Source organism: Molothrus aeneus, chromosome 1 (genome assembly GCF_037042795.1).
Source record: "Molothrus aeneus isolate 106 chromosome 1, BPBGC_Maene_1.0, whole genome shotgun sequence".
In the NCBI taxonomy this organism is placed as follows: Eukaryota; Metazoa; Chordata; class Aves; order Passeriformes; family Icteridae; genus Molothrus; species Molothrus aeneus.
Window position 1 is genome coordinate 61962301 of NC_089646.1, and position 21554 is coordinate 61983854.

General features: G+C 38.1%; 1 protein-coding gene across 1 annotated transcript in view; it reads right to left on the bottom strand.

Moving 5' to 3' along the window:
* The window catches only part of CDKAL1 (CDK5 regulatory subunit associated protein 1 like 1), a 387536-nt gene that overhangs the window by 240266 nt on the left and 125716 nt on the right, over nucleotides 1-21554 (bottom strand). Inside the window, exons 6-7 of the mRNA XM_066558021.1 lie at nucleotides 18767-18863; nucleotides 10830-10878 (exon numbers count right to left, since the gene is read on the bottom strand). Coding sequence (XP_066414118.1) covers nucleotides 10830-10878; nucleotides 18767-18863 — 146 coding nt within the window. The remainder of the gene's footprint in view (nucleotides 1-10829; nucleotides 10879-18766; nucleotides 18864-21554) is intronic.

A 21554-nucleotide genomic window follows, 5' to 3' on the forward strand; every position in this document is an offset into this window, starting at 1 on the left:
CAAACAAACACCACTCCTTTTTTGAGGGCTCACTCTACAATGCAAGCTTTGAAACACAGCTTAAAGACAAACAGATCTAGTCAGGTTAGATAGGAGAGCCTAAACGATCTAGGCCTATTAATTGCTTCTGCTATAAAAATAACTTTTCATCTTCCACACAGTCTAGCAGCAGATAAAATTCCATTAAGAAAAAACAAAACAAAACCTGAAAAAGTTAATTAGTGGTTTAGGTCATATGTCAGAGCAGTTTTTCATTAATTAGTAGATAATTAATACAGATTACGAATAACAGAAGTACTAACCAAGTCCAGCAAGGACACTTGCAGAGCAGAATCACTCACATCAAATGCAAATGAAATCAAGCTAGGAACAATTTAAAATGAATCAGAGCTCTCTAGTTTTCAGAATCGTTTAATATTAAATTCATCTTTACATAGAAGTCAGTAGATGCAATTCACATTACTTGGTACTATCTGCAAAAAGGATGAGATTGGAATGAATTAACCAGGATATTAAATCCTAGTGTTACTCTAAAAGAAGGCATTTAAATGTGTCTAGTTTGATCATTCAGTATGCAAAATGAAAATATTTTCAAGGTATTTATTTTCACTTGTTAAAAAGGACACAAAGAGTTTTAATGGCATCTACATATTCCTCTAATCATAAATGTATGTGCTTCAGGATTGATGGAAAAGGCCCAATCTTGAAATACAAATATATGAAGGGAACAGGTAATGGAATTTCTTTGTCATAAGATTATAACATTAAATGTCCTGTGAACCTCAGGTTACCACCATATCCCTGAGACCTAGAACCACAGAAGCATGCTAATGATATAAGAGCAAACAGATTCAAATGGGACTGGTACCTTCCTAGTTTATTACAAGTATAAATCAGGGGAAAGTAGCCTGGCTTAGTAAATTTTAGCAAACTTTACCTGGCTATCAGCATCATATCAGATACTAGAAGACCTATATTATGGTTAAAAAAATGGTCAGTTTCACTGTGTCCATAGGCTTACACTCCTCAAGAACTGCTGGGAAATTATATCTGCTTGAAAGATGGAAGAGGGCACCCACTGAGGGTCGCTCCCCATCCCTGCACACCCCACTGGAGCTATACAGTGTGACTCTGAAACACAACTTCCAGCCAGACACAGATTTCTTAGCTTCCAAGTTCAGTGCAGATATCTCAAGCAGCTCAAAAGCATGATTTTACAGAAAATCCTCAAAGATGCAGGAAACCCCAGCCTTGGCAGCAACAGTTTCTATTGTTTTCTGCTTGTTCTGTTGCACACTCTTACCCTTTCCCAGTTACATCACTGTGCTTAGAGGTTATTCACCATTTCCTGAAAGATGCTTTTCTCCTCAGAGCACGGCTGTAAATGCGCTGTTCTGCACTTCTCAGATGTCTCTCACCAACCTGATTTTCTCCAACATCTTTAAGGAAGTGGATTAAGCACTATTTCATGTACTCTTGCACATGTTTCCTTCCACCACTGTTTGGCTCTTAATGAATAGAGAGTTTCCTTTCCTCAAGGTTAGCACTGGAAAAAATAGCACATTGGAGCAGTGTAGCTAAGGAAAGGAAGGTAAAAGTGTATGAAGGGAAAACAAAGTAATACATTTCTTCAAAGAAAAATTAAAGGAAGAAGTGTAAAGAAGAAGCAAAAGCAGTAATAAAGACTGAAAGAAACATCAAGCAAGGGCAGACCATAAGCTCCTCTCCCATCTTTTCTCCCTGCCCTGCAGCACAAACATGCTGTCCCACAGCAGACATGACTGATTTCAAAGGAATTCCCAAGCTCCTCAGAGCAATCACATGCTGTCAGACACACACAAGTGCAAAAACAAGGACACTAATTGGTTTAGAGCTCTGCTGTTTGGATGCTCCCATCCAAACCAACCCCAGCTGGCCAGCAGCACATTGGCATCCCTGAATGTCATCAGTGGCATTTCCTGTCCCAAGTAAATTCAAGGAGCAAAGAAAAGCCAAACCTAACTGAGAGGTATAGGCCCTGCTCCTGACCAAGCAACTAATAAAAATTATTCCTCTTCCAGATCAGTGAAGATGATAGGAATGTTCTGTAGCAGCCAAACTCCTCCATCTGGTGTAGGCAGGAACAGGGAACAATTCAGACTAATGGTGTCAGAGTTACTGATCTTTCCTTGTGCTTGGGCCAGGCATCCAGTCCCATTAGGATAATGACAGCCGATGCTATGTTTGATCCAGTCTCTGCATTCAAAACTCTTTCATAAAAAGACTGCTTTCCACCCTATACCAAATCAAAAAACTTCATAGAAATGTGCAGGAATTACTAAGCATAAAGCACATTTGTAACTAGCTTGAAATACAGAGAACTACTAAGTGTTGCACTTAGAATTAGCATCCAACAATAATACTGCTTTGGAAGACTCTGGAATGTGAGTGTCACACTGGTGAAGACAGGAGCTTTTTAAAATTCACTTAATGTAATTTCAAAAACAAGATATTCAGTAGAAAAGGTCCACAGGTGTCCCATATTGCTAAAATTAATACACTACTTTCTCTCCATTAAACATGCAATACCTCTTTATTCTTGGCATGTCTCCAGTGTATGACTCAACCATAACAATATCTGTAAGCACTGAAACCGTACTGTAGAAGAAGTCATACAGAAAAAGAGATAACTATTAACAAGAAATTACTGTCCATGTAAAAATTTCACCAAGTTAAATTAAGAATATAAGTATTCAGGAACATTTTTGACACATCCATAGTATTTTCCTCTATCACAGCAAAAGCATTTGAAATGCTTAATAGGCACTATTAAGGCACCACTGCTTTTTTTTTTTTTTTAGGATTCACTAGCTCAATCCTACTTATTCTGAGATCAGGCAATGTTATTGTCTTTCTGGAAAAGTGCCTGAACATTAAATCTCCTGTGAGCTCAAAATGCCAGCCATAATTCCACAGCTCAGAAGGACAATACCTAGAATCGACTACAGGAAGAGTTCCCCTGACCCTCTGTCCTCACCTCTCTGTGAAGAAATGCATTTGATTAAGATCAAAGATTCTGCTCAAAACCTCAGGAGATCCTGGAGAGAAACTTCCAAGGGAAAAGACATTTTGAATCAGATAAAACAGGCTGCATTATGAGGAAGGGAAGTGCTGAAAGCAGGATTGTCAGAGCCAGCTGCAGCAGCACAAGTAACTTGCCTAATGTTTTGGGGTGTGCAGGATGAACAGAATGAATTTAGCATCAGAGTGAAATGCTGAACTGAACTTGTCACTGTATCCAAAATCATGAGGTACTCTTTACATTTACCAGCCAAGAGGATTCTCTAATAGAGCTAAATCCAGGTGAGTCTAATCAATGTGAATAGGACAGAAAAATAGGGATGATGTAAGATTCACTCAAAATGTGGAAAAGAGAACATAAGGGTTTGGAAGAAAAAGCACCTTTTCCATGTACATCACAGGCTCATTTAGCAATGAGCAATCACAGTTGTGCTACTGAGATTTTCAGTCTGTTTCCCCCAATTGCTTGTTTTCTTCTTCTGTGGCACTATTTATCTTCCATTCAGTTTCTGTGAGCTACTTACAAAATAAAGTCATAACAGTGACAGTCATAATAAGGATAGTCAGTTCTATCAGATTTATAAATTAAATCAGTGAAACACCTACACTGAGAAAAATAATTACTAAACCTATCTAAAGTCCTGGATCATCTCACATACCTAATAGTCCCTGCATGCCCAAAAGCATTGGAACAGACACAGCAAAAACAGCAATAAACTTTCTTGTAAGAGCAAAAATCAGTTGATAGTAACAGAAATTTCTTGCCCCAGCAGGGATGATTTTAATGTTGAGCCACATTATTATTGATATCTTACAAAAGCAATTAAAATCTGCCTTTGCAGAAACAGTTTCTCCACAATTACTGTATATTCCTCATCATGCTCTACATTTTTATTTAATTTACAGTATACAAAGCTGAACCCTCTGAACTGATAATGGCACAGATCATGGTATTACTATTTGGAACTCATCAGTACCCTTCAGTACATCACATTTTAGTAAGCAGTCAGAAAGGGGCAATCAAAATGCAACGTGGTGCTCTCACTGAAGCCTCTGTCCACATGAAAAAACTTTTCTTTAAAAACCATACAGTGGGACACCTTCCAGCCAGGTCTTTTATAAGCCAATGCTTGTTGTCAAAGTAGCTCTTAAATAACAAAAGGGGGGAAAAAGCTACTTGTTTGAGCAATGACGCTCTTTCTACCCATAATGCTCTGATGACAACAAAAATATTATAATTTTGTTTAAATAGGAGTATCTCCAAAATTTCCAATCCAGGGCACACAAAACAGAGGCAGGTGACATGTACAACATTATGCCATTAACCTCGGTGATTGATACATACAAATGAGCGATGGGCGAATCCTTTAATCACAGTCACGGCCCCAAGTTACTGACTCACTGTAGCTCTGCGTATTCCCACTGAAAACATTATTTCAGTCCCATCCAACTTCCTTAAGTCTTTTAAACACAGTCCCTGGCATGAGTTCATAGAATCATAGACTTCTTAGTTAAGGGGTTGGAAAGCACCTTAAAGACCATCTGGTCCCAACCGCTGTGCCATGGGCTCATCTCCCACTAGACCAGGTTGCTCAAGGCCTTATCCAACCTGCCTCGAACACAGCTTTTCCAGTTAGTGCCCTTACTTTTCCACAATCTCAGTTTAAAAGGCAATTCTACCTCCTAGAAATTGCATTAGGGACATGGTACTGTCCCGGGGTGTGTGGAGGGGGCTGCAGGGGCCTCTGCGAGGAGAGGCCGGGGCTGCCAAGGGCCAGACACAGGCGGCTCCAGCTGGCTCCAAAAGCCCTGCCACACGGTGCCGTGGAGCTCCAGAGCTGCCACAGGTGTAAGAAAGGGAAAAACACTGCCTGGCAGCCAGGAAAGAAGCGTGAGGGAAAGCCCTGTGAGCAGCAAGGAGAGAAGAGGAGGAGGAGAAAGAGGAGAAGGAGGAGTTGCTGCGGGTGCTCCAGTGGATTCCCCTGCAGCCGCTGGAGAAGAGAAGAGCAGAGCGAAGGCGATCATACCCCGCAGCCCGCGGCGGAGCGCGGAAAGGGAGTGCGGAGCAGGAGCGGGGAGCAGGCAGTAAATGCACGAAGCCTGTGGGGACCCCCACCAGGGGAGCAGCCTGGCCTGAAGGACTGCACCCCCTGCAGAGGACCCGCGCTGGAGCAGTTCCTGGATCCCCAGAGCCCACAGGAATGCCCCAGGCTGGAGCAGGGGGACAGGGTGGGGAAGCAGAATCAGCACAGAGGGGGTGCACTGGGCTGACCACACACTCCCCGTCTCTCTGCAGCACTCAGGGGAGGAGATGGAGGAGTCTGGGATGAGAGAATGAAGCTGAGCATGGGAAGAAGAGGGGTGGGGGAAGTTCTCACCACTCTATTCTATTTTTAATTGGCAGTAAATTAAATTAATTTTCCCCAAGTCGAGTCTGTTTTCCTCATGATGGTAACTGGTAAGTGATCTTCCTGTCCTTATCATGACCCAAGAGTTATCCCATTTTATTTTCTCCACTGCCCTCGTGAGGAGTGGGAACAAGAAAGCAGCTGGGTGGGGGTCTGGCAGCCAGACAAAGTCAACCCACCACAAAGTGAAATAAATAAAACAACCCACCCAAAACTGCTCCCCCTCACCCCTACTTTCTATGTCCTTTCAAAGGAGATAGAGACTTGATGAGGCCACTACCCTCCCTCTGACCCTCCTTAAGCTGCATTTTGGCACAAACAATCACTTTCCTGACTGGGAGCCAAATGATACTTTTCTTCAAATAGGAACTCCTGACTCCTCCAATTTTTATTCTTCAATTTGGCCTGTCATCAACTTCTCAAGTCAAGGCTACTCTTCCCACAGTCATAGAAATTGAAAATAGTCTATTTTATCTACTGTTACCAGCAGATTCTAGTGAAATCAAGCAGCACATACAAACACCGTTTAACACTCTGGCATTCATACACGTACAGATAAGCACATATACACACACACTCACTGTCAGGTGGACAATCCAGTATATATTCTACACTTGAGCCTATATATAATATAGGTACTGTTTATCCCTTTTTCATACAGACACTGCAACTATCATGAATCCTGCTAACCACATGAGGACAATTAAACAGTTGAGCAAATAATGGTCAATGTTTAAACTAGGAATGGATGGACAACTTCACCAGACAGGTCAACGTGACTGAAACTGAGAAAGGTTATGTTAAGTATAAAGGGCTCAACCCTGAAGTAATTTCCTTTGGTTGTTTTTTATAATCAGGTCTAATGACCCATTGTAAAACTATGTTTTGTGAAAGCATTAGACAGACACAGTATGGACAAAACTCAATTCAAACTATGTCCCTCATCTCCTTAAGGCCTAAGCTAAAAGCAGACTGTACACAAATACTCTGGGTCCCACATCTCCCACCCCCACAAACCCTTAATAACATGAGATTTGAGAGCATGTCTAGAAAGGAAGGGGGAAAGACCTAAATCTCTGAAGACCTAAATTCAAAGCCAGAAAAGAAGAATTTCTCCATTAAGCAGTTAACATTTTTCCTTTAAAATACAGAAGAAATGTATTCTCTTGCCTACTGTAAACTGTTTATAGCCAAGCTTGTATACACATACAGGCTTTTTTTAAAGACAGATTTTAGAGTGATTCATAAAAAGCTGACTTGAGTAGTCACCATAAAGATGTTCTGCAGTTCCAAAGACAAATCTTCAGCTTTTTGGAGCATACCATAGAAACTGGTCATCCCAAATAACTTTTATATTCTATACAGAAATTTTACTAAGTGATGCAACATACATCAATTATAGGCCTGTTTTCACCCAGCTCACAGACACCACAACTCCCTAGCAATATTTTCCTCACATTCTATGTCATCATAACACCTTACTGGAAAACTAAGCATATGGAGTGGGTATGTTGCCCTAATGTTGTAAAAATTGCTGTAATCCAGACTTAAAATTTGGAAAACGTACAGATGAAGCAAGGTTTACTGAACTGTTAAATCAGAGCCCTGCATGACAAAACCATTCTGTTCTATCAGGAAGAATGAGAGACACACTGGCTACACAATTGTGGCTGTCACTTTGAGAAACTCAGTTTTGAGACTGTCAATGAATTATTTTGTCTAGTTCCTCACAGGCAGTATAGAGGTTTCAGATTATAAATTACCATATCATATGAAAAGTACCTGAAGATGCCTCTAGTTAAGATATATCTTGGGACACAGTATAAATATTAATTAGACATGACCTGCATACAAATACTGCACTGCTATTGAAGATTGCTTCTGGAAGTGACAATTTACCTCTAATTTACCTGCTAATTAGGAAATTTCAAAGATTCAATTCAACACTTGTGATAAAAGTTAGGATGGCATAAAAATGAGAAATCACTAAGCATCTTAAAAGTCTCTCTTTCTCTCTTTTAACTGTCAGTGCAACAACAAATGTGCACATCCTTCTTTTCCATTTTCTGATGAAACAGGATAGAAAGATAAAGTCACATAAAAAGTGTTTATCAGAATTATCTCGATGGAGAGTTGGGAACTAACAATTACACTGACTTCGCATATATGTGGTAAAGACCACAACAAAGATATATTTCTTGAAACTACCACCTCTTGACCCAGCAGAATGGAATTGCTCTGAAAAGGTCTTCCTGACAATGCCCTTAAGACTGAAAAATAAAGCTAGAAGAAACCCTTTCATATTTCATACAAAGAGTTCTAAATAATTCCAAGAAATCAATTTATATTGGGAGTGCAGCAAGCTTTCAACCAAATCCAACAGGGAAGCCATTTTCATGAAAAACTGAAAAGATGACTATTAGAAAAAAAAAAAAAAAGATAAGGAAAAAAAATTCTTTTTGCAAACTTTCCCTTTTTGTAAACTGTGTACTACAAAATTCAAGCATCCAAGAAAAAAACTTAGGTACCACTTAAGAAATGGGAAGCCAGGGAAAGCCAGACTTTTAGACTTAAAACTAGCATCAGGGTAACCTGTTTCCACCTTGGTATTTGGCCAGAAAATCCAGACAACTCAGTTAGGCTGATCAATCTACAGAGCTGTCCTACAGAGCAGAGACACTATGAAGTTCCACTTATTCAATCAAATTTTCTTTAAACATTCAGTATATAGTATTTTTGAAGCTTTCAATGTATACATAACCACACTACAAGAGTATATCACCCATGCAACCTTTAGCTTTTCTTAAAAAAAAAAAAGTGAAAAAAAATTTTGTTGTACAGCTATGAGAGACACTCAGCTTAAAAGTCACAGGTGTAAGCTGGCTCTGAATTCAGAATTAATATTTAATCCCCTGTCCCACATCACCTCAATCTCCTGAAAGCAAAAGCAGCTTCAGAAGCTGTTGCCAATGATGTAGACTCATGAAAACAAAGGGTTACATTTCATTTGATCTAACACAAATTTAATCTTCTACCATGTATCTATTTTATATAATAAAATATTCTAATCAACAGTCCTGTTATCTACAGTATTTTACTTCACTTGGACAATGGAAGTTCACACACTCTTCATAAAACACAATGAAAAAGAGCTTCTTCTTCTCCATTAGTAGATGATTCCAAAATACATAAAATAATGCAGCTTATTGAAGTAAATTAAATAAATGTAAGTAAAAGCTCCTATTTTTATGGCTCGCTTTTACCAAAGCAAGCCATTATCCTATGATCTCTGCCAACTTCATTCTCCTTCCAAATGCAATTTGCCAAAGATGGGTTACAGCTGGAAAGGACCACTGGAGACCACGTTATCCAGCCCCCTCACCCAAGGAGAGCCACTGAGAGCCAGGTCCCCAGGACCATGTCCACAGGATTTGAATACAGCCAGGAATTGAGTCTCTACCACCTCCCTCAGTAACCTGAGCCAGGGCTTGGTCATCCTCACAGTCAAAATGTGTTTCCTGGTGTTTGGAGGGAATCTCCTCTGCTTTTTTGTGCCTGTGCCTCTGGTCCTGTCTGTGGGCACCACTGAAAAGAGTCTGTCTCACTTCTCTCTGCACACTCTTTTCAAGTATTTATATATTTTGATGTGATTCCCTCTCCCTGAGCCTTCCCAGGCTCTCCTATGAGGAGAAATTATCCAGTCTCAGTCTCTTAACCATCTCTGTTTGACTCTCTCCAGTATGTCAATGTCTCTCTCAAAACAGAGAGCTGGTTTTCATTCATTTTTTTCCAATGAAACTCCAGAAATCCTGTGTTCCATTACCTTTCAGGAAATCCCTGATGGAACTGGCACTATGTATGGAATTCAGCAGCTCACTTTCTCCTTCTAATTCCAATCACTTTTAGTAAGCTAGAAAGGAACAAAAATCTTTCCAAAAATTCACACTTTTAAAGTTTAAATGTTCACTAACATTCCTATGAACATTATTTTCCAGCATTATATCAATGTTTAAAATGCAATCTAAAAATCCATTTGGTGAAAATCATTATTTTAACAGCTGCTACTAGATTATTTGGACTCTTTAACATTCAGTCACCATAACCTGAGTAATTATGTTATCAAAAAAGCAGTAATATCTGGAGTCAGTATAAATATTACAAACCCCATTTTTGTCAAGGGAGGGCATGCTGACCCAGGTTATCATCTCACTCCCTTAAAAACTAATAAAATTTGGGAAAAAGCAGATAGGGATCTAAAATACTCTTGTAAAAATCATGAAGCATCGTTATTTCCAACATATTGTCATGAACACCATGATGCTTCTGGGGAAAGAGTTTGCCTTATTAAATAAAAAATATGTACTGAATATATTTCTTCTTTGTTTGTATGGAAAAGTAGGCTCTACCCCCCAAAAATAGATGCCATAAGTAAAGGATAATCTGGGGAAAATTTTGGTTGGGAGTACATAAAAATACCGGTTTCATTCCTGAAAGCATTCAAAGCAACATGAAATCTTAAGGCCTTCAAACTACAAGCTCCAGAAACTTTACACCACACTACACAATTTCATGATAGAAGATTTTTTTCCTTTTAAAAATTTGCACTGCTTTAAACTTTCATGCTTTAGTGCAAAAAAAATTGTATTCCAGCAATAAAGTTACTGACAATGTCTTGTGGACTAGACACTTGTTTATATTGAAAGTACAGACAATTAAACTAAAACTTGTAATTTAAAGCTTCATGGAACAGTAATTTTTATGGCCTGATAAGTAAAGGAGACAAACTTAGGTAACCCAGAAAGACCCAGACAAATATATTTATTTAACAGCAAATGTTTACTGGTCAGGCTGCAGAAACAATACTGGGTTTTTTCCCTCCTTTGCTGCAAAGTACTAAGAGTACACACACGATCAAAGCCAGAGAGAACAAGGAACAGAGTTACAAAAGAACATTAAACCAGAAGATAATTTATGTGCCCGGCTGAGAAGAGCTCAGGGAGGTAAGCCAAAACATTGGAAAAGAAGAAAATACCAGAGAACTAAACATAAGAAAGTAGAAGTGTAACACTCAATTAAAATAGTGCAGGAGAAATACTCTACACCAACCTACAGTGATGAAATGATTTCTTGATGTCTCCTCTTGATCATTTACCTATGAAACCAACAGCCCACAGAGCTCCTGACAGAAAACACTCTGAAATTATCACTTACACAAAGCATACATGACAAAGTATAGCACTGCCCAAACATTCAGCTGGAGCACAAAGCAAGAGTTAGGGTGAAAAAGAATGCACCAGCAGCACTTCTGGTAAAGCTTACATGTTTCCAACTAGCTGCAATTAGTTCAAGTGTGATGCTTACCTTTAATAGTTTCCTCCACAACTTCTACTACACGATCTATCTGCTGAACCTAAAAAAAGTTAGAAGGTAAATACCTAAGTAGTCAACAACTGGACATACTTTCATATTAACTAGTCTTTCAAGAGTGTCTTCTTCTGGATTAAGGGGGAGTAAAGAATTTTGAGCTGTGTTTTTAGCCAGTTTTAACTTTCTGTGGATCTTGGTCAATCTGCCAAAAGTAACTTTAAAATTTGCCACCTAATTTAAACCAAATTTTGTCCTCAAAAATGGCAAGCTCCCATAAATTTGGCAAAAATCACCAAATTGCTAGAAAAGTGTTCATGCCTTAAGTGCTGTTCATGGTTTGTGGCAGACAATGGTGAACCAGGCACTCAGCACCTGGGTGGCTCAAACAGCCAAAGTGCTCCCTCACCACAGTCTCCACAGCAAAATAGTGGATGGTGGAGAACACAACAAAAAGCTGAGGATATTGTTAGGGCAGAATATAGGGGAGAAAATGAATGAGGTACTAGAGGGGGAAGAAATTAAAAATACTGTTGTAAAATTTAAAAGAACAAGACATTCTCCTGAAGGTGATGCAGGCTGTGTTTGGAAATGGAGAGAAAAGCCCTCATGCTGTTCACAACACAGAATAATCTTTAATTACTTTTATAGAATGTCTGCAACAAAGACAATAAATTTAATGCTATATTTGCCAAAATTCACCAATAATGAGATAAATAGATCAATTATTTCTTAATAGATATATCAGTCTTTAAATAAAGTCAATGCCCAACACATTGTAGAGATTTTGGAATATAAGCTAAAAGGAATCAACATTAACACTACAAAATTAAAACTCACGAATTCTTGAAGCTGAGGTTCTCTCCAGAGCTTTCACCACTATTCTGTGCAATTCTACTCTACATACAATTCTACATTTATATACAATGCAGAAAAGCCAACTTGCCATACTTAAGTTTGTTCGCAATTTTTCCACATTATTCCTTTTTAAACACTACTTCTCTAAGTTGTACATTACATTAACTAGATGTAGTATGAATTTAGCAGTCTTTTCCTTGGAGATTGTTTTCCAACTTTTTTCCAAAACAAGCAGAAAAGCACAAGTTGCAGAGGCTTCAAGAGAAGAGCCTGGTCTGCAACAAGGAGCCTGGAACTTGGGTCCCTCATATCAAAGCCATTAAGTCTCTCTGCCCTAAACCACTGATCTTGTCATCTCCTGTAAACACAAGACTGCACAATCTTGTCTGCTTCACATTCATTTTTCCAATCTGTCTAGTAGAAGTTAAAAAAAAGCTCACCTATAGCTGGAGTCTGATTTTAAATTCCCAACTGAAGTCAGTGGGAGTCAATTCCTTTCCTTGTCTGAGTGTTGGATCAAGTCCATGTAAAAGTATTTTTCTTTTTCTTTTCTTTTCTTTTTTTTTACCTTTTGAAATACAGATTTTAAAATAGGGATATCCACCATTTCAGATTATTTAATACAGTATATTAGTTAAGAATTCTAGAAATTAAGTTATAGTATTCCTAATATCTCCAGTTTAATAATTTTATTGAAAAATAAATATATTTAAATAATTTTCTGAATCACAAGCATTCACATTACAGACATACAAATCTAGCAATCAACTTATAAATAAAGCACAAATAAGCAGTCATATGGAACACATGCCTATTTACATACTTGTGTACACATCCATTTTGGGTGTAGTTTTAAAAATTATGACTCAAGATATTTAACATATATACTTTCTACTAAATGTTTAAAAAATAAATAGAAAAATTCCATTTGAAAATAGAAGTGTGTACACTTAAAACTACACTACAGACAGGGAGGGAAGTCTGTGTTATATTACCTAAAATATTATTGTTATATGTCTCAGTACTAGACTGTTTAAGTTCATGACCATTTTAATAATTTAAAATATGAGAAATCTGGGTGGTTCATAACTTGAGCTACCAATTACTTTCTGCATTGTGCATCTGAGGAATTTTTGCATTGCTCCAAATCCCCTGTTGAATAGAGACAGAAAAAAACCACCAACCATTATATTGCATCTTCATTTTACTGGATAAATTAAATTATTCTCAATATGTCTGTCAAGAAGATGGCTCATGTAAGTAATTAAAATTATAGGTCTGAGATATAATGAGATCTTCACCGAGAAATGGATATTTGTTCTGCCTTACATGTTATTTCCCACATTAAATATTTTTCATTTGAAATTATTTGGCTAAAGCCCCAAGTGCTCAAGAAGAAAATGTGGAATGCTTCCAGTCTGCATTTATGAAGATAAAAGTATCTTAGAAAATGTGAGATGAACATGAAGTGAAAAGAGGGAAAGGTTTATAAAATTCTTATTTGGGAAAAAAAAAGGTGGGGGGGGGAATGAAAAAGGAAAAAAAATTACAAAGTTATAGTAATGAAATTTTCTTGAATATATAAAGGTCTGGTGGATGCTTTTCCTCACATCTCACTGACCTTATGGATAATTCTGCTCTAGACTGGTATCAAAGATATGTATAAACCTTCATAGCAGAGCTCCAATAATGTCTCTCTCCATCAGGCATCAGGAAGTCCATGAAGCACAGAGACATCCTGGTGGTGTATGAAGGGAAATGACACCATTCCTCAACGGTTTTTTGCAGAATGTCTCAAAAAACCAACTCCCCAGGACTGACAGCAGGACACCACTCCTGGGTGTGGTTAGTGTGCCCCACTTGGTTCCACAGATCTTGTGGGACCTTGGTTCCAGCATAGTTAGGTACATTTCTGACTTAATGTCCACTTCAAATGGTTCTCCACTGGGAGGTGAACAGAACAAGAGCCACAGACAGAACAGAGTTGACAGCTGTCAACAGGGAGGAGAACTGTGCAAAAAGAAAAACAAGAAACAAAACACTCAACCACCACAAATCAGGGCTGGTGCAGAAATCTGGGCTGAGATTGATACAGGCCAAGAGCAAGGCAAGGTTCATGAATTCATGGAAGAGCAGCCAAAGCAGGGAACTGTCTGGTGAAAAAGCAAGGATAAAGAGAGTTTTATCAAAGCACGAAGGCTGAGTTGAAACAAAGGCCAGAAAAAATCTTTGACCCTTGCTGGTGGGATCAGAACTAGGCCTAAGTGCAGCTCAGCAATCATTTGTATTCATAATAACCCAGCACTGCCAAGACCTCACTAAACCATATCCCTAAGCACCACATCTACACGACTTTTAAATACCTCCAAGGATTGTGACTCAACCATTTCCCTGAGTAGTCTGGTCCAATGCATGATCATCCTTTACACAAATAAATTTTTCCAATATGAACACCCTAGGAGTGAGCATAATATCTATACAGAGCTGCTTGAAGTAAAACAATCTTTTTTTCTCATCTTGAAGAAACCCTATACATTGATCCTCATTGACACAGTTAAGAAACAAAATGGTCACTACACAGATAAAATAGTCTATCTTAGGTAATTAGAACATGCTATTTATAATTCTGAAGATTTTAACTCCAGCTCACCAACTCTGTTTCATCTCACCTTGTTTAGGGATCTCTGCCAAATGCTGGATGTTAAAAGACTACTCAGCCTATCCCCTCTCTAAAGCCAGTAAAAAGAGAAATACATGGCTTCAAAAGGCACCTCAGGTCTTCTAAAAATCTAAATTATTTTAGAGATAATTATCTTCATTGACCATAAAGAGAGCTGAGCAAAACAGACTCTCAAATTACAGCACTTAGGCAAGATAAATCTAGGGCTTAGTACATAACTTCAAAAGGCAGGTGACTATAGCCACCCTGGCTTCAGAGGGATAACATCTGTGTTTAAAACCTTTGCTGACAATACTGACCAAATGGGCATTACTCTGGGTTAGGAATGTATCCTGAGAGGAGGATCTACACAAACTTTAAAGGGAAGGGAACTACCCCAGAGATGCACGTAAACAACTGATTTTCATTGCTAAACACTGACACAGCTGAAGGATAATTCTTATCTAAATTAATTGCTACACCCTTTGATTGATAGGATAGTACATGGCTGCTGTAGAAATGAGCATTTTCTATTTGCACATCCAATTTTCAGTTTAAAAGCAGGTGCTTAACTGACACTCTTTTCTGGCTTTCCCAGTTCAAGTGTCCTATATGAATATAAACCTGGGAATTCAAAAGCCAAAGCTAACCAGCTGAGAATTGTATGAAGCCATTCTTAGCCATAAGTTACAGAAGAAGAGCATCCACCTGTTCCCAGGTTTGCAGCATGCTTTCCAAGAAGTTCTGCTAATTCAAATAATTCAGAGTAAAATTCCATCAAATTTGGCTTTCATGAAGTACATACTGGATATTTGCATTTCATGCAAGGCTCTGTTTTAAGGGCAGCAGACAGGCTCCCAATCTTGAATGCAGTCTGGCCTTATAAACACTGCAAAGTAGGCAAGTATCACTATCACTGTTTTGCAAACATCATCAAAACTTTTATGACCTGAACCACAGAAATACCATACAATGTATCTTCCTCATTTATGAGGCCAAAGCAGCAGGGATGTATGGACACTTGGCATCTTGGTACAGTTCCAGTGATTTCCTTTCACAATGGCACTGCTAAAGCTTTGCTCACTGGAGCATTTTACAAATGAAGGAATAAGGTACGTTAAACTTAACAATTACAGATGTACAGCTTAAGAAGTAAAGTGCTTGCTTTTTGTAATGCACTTAGCATTTTTTATGCTGCATCATCTCTTTATAGCAGTGCTCCAAGTGTTATGTGCTGCTGCTGGGAGCGTTCAGCACTCCCACTAATCACATTCCAGAGTTTCAAACTGGATATGAAAAGAAAATTACTTAAGGCTTGCCTTATACAGTAGAAGAGCCAGGGGAAAGGGTTAGTTGGAGGTCAGGACAATGCAAGGAACCTTGGCAGAGGGCTTTCATAGCTATGTATTTCTCCTGGAAGCAGTGGCTTCAGGCTTGCCTTGGCCAAAGAGCCTGCAGTGCCCTACCATGCACAGGACCTGCACCTTCTGACTCAGAGAGCAGCAGCAAAGGGGGGGGGGGGGGGGGGGGGGGTGTTACAGCCTTCCAGAGCTGCAACACTGGCTTGCTTGTGTGGGTTTGTGCAGATGAAAGAATAGGCAGAAACTCTTCCCTTGGTCTTTGATGCTAGATGTTACACTGGGAAAGATAGAGAAGGAAGGAGAATTGGAGTTCTCATTCAGGATTCACTCACCTGTGGAGCTATTGTATGCTTTTATTGGAATACATATGTGGATTAGGCCTCATGCTTTCAGTCTGCACAGCAAGTCTGATGATTTCAAAGTATGGATGCACGGGCCTTGTGAAGCCTCTTAAGACCTATAAACTCCCAGCAGCCTGACCAGGGGGTCCAACACACAGCATCATTTGGAGATCAAGCACCTTAAAACTCCAGAAAATGTCAATGAAATAAAATATCCCATTCCAATGGCTCAACTATCACTGGGAACCAGGGTTTTGCATGTTCTTGTATGCAGCTCAGGAAGTGAGGAAACACTGCCATTACCTACATCCATTCACGGGTCCTAAAACATAACCTGTCAGATAAATCTTTCTTTCCCCCTTGTTTCTCCTTTTCCTTCCCCTACGATCCCCTCAAAACAATCTGCGCAGTCACACATCCTACTTTAGCATGTGTAACTTAGGTGTACTTAGGATGTGTACTTTAGGTGTAACTTTTTTTTTAGTTACTTCTCAGCAACTAAAAATGAAAAGTGAGGGATAACTGCATAGGAGAGTTGATGTCTCTTTGTGCACTGCACGAGCACTTGAGTTTGAAGTGAGTATGCCACAAACACAAAGGAATAAGCTTTGGAAACCACCAGAGGGGAACTGGCTGTGAACCTCTGTAATGCATTATTATGTGCTTCAGGTACTTTACACCCTTGGCAGGTTTATTACAGCCTAGAATTTTCCCATTGCACAAAAGAGCTCCTTCACTTTGTCATGTCACATTATGATTTGCCTCACACACAGCCTATGGCAAGGCCTCAACCCACATTATGTTTATAAAGTAGCAATTATTTTAAAAAAACACAGAAGCACAGTAACATCACAAATTGTAAGAAGGATATGAAGTTGCCCTTCCTTTCCTTCTGCCCAAGGAATAATCAGGCAATAAAAAAAGAACAGTGGAAGTTCAGTCCTGTATTTTTCAAATACAGATCAAAACAAGCTCTGGTTTACTAGAATTTCTCTGGTAGTTACAACACAGTTTCCTCCTCCATCCTAACAAGAGGAGCAGAAGAGCCTCTGACACACTGCTTTTAGAAAGCCACTCTGAGGGAGTTCCAATTGCTGGTAAATAAACACATTCTCAGACAACATGGTCTTTAAAATAAATATTGAAAAAGAGAAAAAAAAGGGGGGAGGACAGAAAATAGCAGAACTTATATAAGCAACAATAAATCAACTAGGTCTCTCAGCTAAGTTGAAGACAAAACCAACCTGATATAAAAGAAAGATTTTCAAAACTGTACCCTTAATGTCCAAAATTTTAAAGTAGAATCGATATCCTATTGCCAACAGAACATTTTCTATTTCTCAATTCTGCAAAAACTGCCTTTCAAAAATATTTTGCAATAGTAAGATAACAAGTCTTGTCCTTTAAATACAGTCACCCTCTCACACACATTCTTTATAAAATGGGAAGAAAATCTTAAATGTACAAACTGAAAACATAGACAATAACATTCTCTTAGCTTTGTTTTTTTTAATAGTTTTGCCTCAAGGTTGAGATCTTTCTGAGCTGAGGGATCTCTTATTCAAAGCACAGTAAATTTTTCCACAGCAATGACAGCCAGAGGACAGTGTCCTTATTGCAAAGACTAAATTTCAGTATTTTCAGGTCTAGTTTCAAAGCACTTGGGAACACTGCATTAACATCTAATTCATCTCCTAACAGAAATCTTTCTGTAAAAAATACTAAACTACTAATACTTTTCATGAAACACTGGTTCTAGGTACTCAAATGAAGACGATGAGAAGAGGTTAATTTTCAGAAATTACATGTTACCTAAAAGAGAATTTTTAAAAAGAGGAGAAAAATGTTTAAAAAAAAAATCTAACTTCCCAATTCTAATAGGTTAAAATTCATCAAAACTGAAACACTGAATTACAGTCTTGGTGAAAAGATAGTGACTTGCTCATTTTTGTCCCCTCTGTCTACATATGTGTAGGTATTATTATACTGGCTATAACAACCAATTATGGATCAATAACTTTGTGGCCTCTGAGCAAAGAGGAAATCCATTCGCCCATTTTACTTTTTTCAATGTGATTCAAGGTGATTCAATGATACAGTAGTACCACATCCCACAAAACACTGAGAACACTTTATTACTTAAGTCAAAGCTCTGTGGTTTCATTTTTGAGGTAAAGCTTGGTAACTGTTTAACAAGTCAGTCACCAGTGGATTTATCTCTTCAGACTGCCTCAAATTTAAACAAAATAATAATTTCTATTTTCCATTCTGCTTAATAGTGTGAATTAAAAAAACAACCACGAAATCCTCATCTGTGTCTGTGTAATTCATATGCCCTATGCTTTTTCCACTGATTTTAACAAAGGTCTTAAGGTTTGTCTTGGAGCAAATAAACTGTGATATTCTTAAGAATATGGTAACTGATATCTTCATCCTGGATCAAGCCTGGAAATTTCCAGGCTTCAAAAGGCACTGGAAGTCAGCTCCAACAACAGCATGCTTTTCTTTCTCCCCTCTTTTGCCACAGCCAAATAAAATCACCCTCAATTGAAGGAAGGTTTAAATGTTGTGTAATGCAAAAAGATGAGCAGGAGGGGCACATGGCAGGAAGCTTCTCTGCTGATTTTTTTCCCAGAGAAATGTAATAGAGTCTAGATATTGACATTGACCTACTGAAAATATTTATGAAAACCTTTGATTTCTAAAGATACATACCCCTATAATACTTAAGCCTTTCAGGTACTCCTGGCGAGGTTGAGCTTGTGGTACACAGCCTGCTAGCACAACTTTCTTCTTCCCTTCTTGGGCTTTCCTAAAGAAAGACAAACAGTGTGTCAATATTTTTTAAATTATCATTTTTAACTTCAACACAATCACGTTATACATGTGACAACAGAAAACAATCCCAGTGAAGACCTTGCCAAATCAGAAGTAACTTGAGCATGTCTGAGCCTCAGAAACCAAAGAAACCAACACACCAAAAGAACCCCATATGAAGCTACAGCACACCTGGTTCAGTTTGGGGAGTATGTACAGAGACCATGACCATTGCATATGTTGGGCAAAAACACAACCTTGAAAGCACTAATCAAGTTCACTTTATTTGCCAAAATGGTAGAAGAGAAACTGGCCAAGAAAGATGGGGCAGAGTAATTAACATTGATTCAAGAAGTTACACAGAATGCAAGGGACAGAGGATAGGATGCAGGCAGGAACCCCTAGCTCAGAACAGACACATTTATGTAGCACCAGTCAGAACTGACCAGTTACATCAGTCTTCTGATGTCTACTTAAAACATTTATTTACTTTAAAATATGGAGTTACTTTAAAATGTTTCAGTATTTAAGCATATTGAGCTCTTTGTCTGGATACCTTATTTTATTCCTTAACTTTTACACTACCTTAGCATCAGGCAGGAAATGAAAACACTAAGATGAAATGGTTAACACCGTTCATCTCATTAGTAACATTTTTACTCACTTTGAATTCAGCAGTGAGTATCAAGCCAGGACTGAGTCTCAGAACTGATGAAGTTCTGCACAGAACTAGCAGCCACACACAAAACAGTGAGATGCAAAACCTGCCAATGTCCATTCAACTTTGAACATCCATCACCACATTAAGAATACAAAAACTGCATTAACAATGTGCAAAACACAAAAGAAGGAAAGTGCTGAATAATATTAGGAGATTTGCTAGGTCTAACATATTACGGGTTGCTCCAAGAACAATCTTTCATGGTTGCATGTTCTATCATGGCTTCTGTCAAACTGGAACCTGGATCTTTTCTCCAGCAATGTATGAATTCATGAAGTGTTTACCATTATGTTGGAATAGGCTAAGACACATCACAACAATTTTCAGAAAAAATATCCACAATATGTGGGTAAGTTGACAATTTTATACTCTTCAGCTTGTTTGAGCCATCTGCAAGATGAATGCACTAAAGGAAGTGATGTTCAACAAGCACATGAACACTAAATGAGTATCTGTCAATCTCCAGCAAAAGGCAATTTAAACAAAAAAACCCCAGACCAACCCAGAGTGGTACCACAGAGAGTTTCCCTGCTCAGAATTTTCACTCCTTTCAGTCCTCAGAATTCTCACACTTGTTATATGGACAAATCTGTTTACAATTTACAGCTCAAATGAAAGCTCAAAATAACACACAGATTGCAATAATAAAGGAGATCACAGGCCATTTTCCTAAATACCTTGTGTTGGCTGCTGCACTAAAATGAGTTACTTTAATGGAAAGAAACAAACACAAGTGAGAAATAACAAGTAAATAGATTATCACTGTTACCTCATATCCAATATAAATGCAGCAAATATCTATAAGATATTTGATTTTGTTTTAGTGGGACTTTAAGGAAATATTCAGACATTCATCATACAGAACCTTGTTGGTCCTCTACTTGCACACTGAGTGTATAATATAAATGCACACCTTTTCATCTCTTCCTTGATAATATTTCTGTGGGTAAAGAACTATGATAAGAAGCTAATTTATTATATTTCTTCAGCACAGAATGTAAAAACATGTCTCCAAAACCTGTAATCCCTCTTTTCTTTCAGTGGTAAACATTTAAGGGTTTTGCAAAACTTCAATGGAGGTTACCTACTACATATCCAAGAAAAAATAAGAAAATAAAAATCAGACTTCATGCTTTACCTAAAAATGTCACATAGCACCATGTGACACTCCACTAACTCAAAGGATAAAAATCACTACTTATATAGTCTAACAGACTCAACCTAATGCCTGGAGGCAAGACAATAAGCCCTGTCTCCAGCAAACAAAGCACACATCCCTAGGCAACTTGGCATCTGGTATAATCTGCTGCAAGCAACAGCCCGCTCCATCTACTTGAAAACCTGTGAGCACCACAGAAGAAAAAGCTTTTATTCATGTCTTTTTATCTGAGGAAAAAAAAAATAAACAAAGTTTCCCTTGACACATTAAATGGCATTTTAATGTTATTTCACAGCTTTAACATTTTGCTATATCTTCTGGGACTATAACGAGAGCTAGGGGGGAAAAGTTAAAATGAATATTCTTCATAATAAGCACTGCCTTCACTTAACTTTTTAAAAGTTGTACAGGTCTCTACAGAGTAAAGAATTTTGTACACTGAGATTTTTTTTTCTTTAAAATGCAATTAATGGTAATGCCAGAACTAAATTTTCAATCATAGCAAATTTTCATTACCTTCATAATATACAACACAATACATAAAACCCATCACAAATTAAAAGCCATTGTAAGGAAATTATGATTTTTTTGCCTCATTTTCAACAACCACTTCTCAAAATATGCATTCCAGTGCTATTTTGTCACCTCCTTTTAATATTGTTTAATGAGCCCTACTCATAATAACAAAAGCCTGCAAAAATTATCCTTCAGAAATCTAGTTAGCATGAGAACTGTATTCGAAGAGCCTTTAGTCTTCAAAAACATGAATAGTAAGGAGAATAATACCTCATGGAATCTAGTAGGTG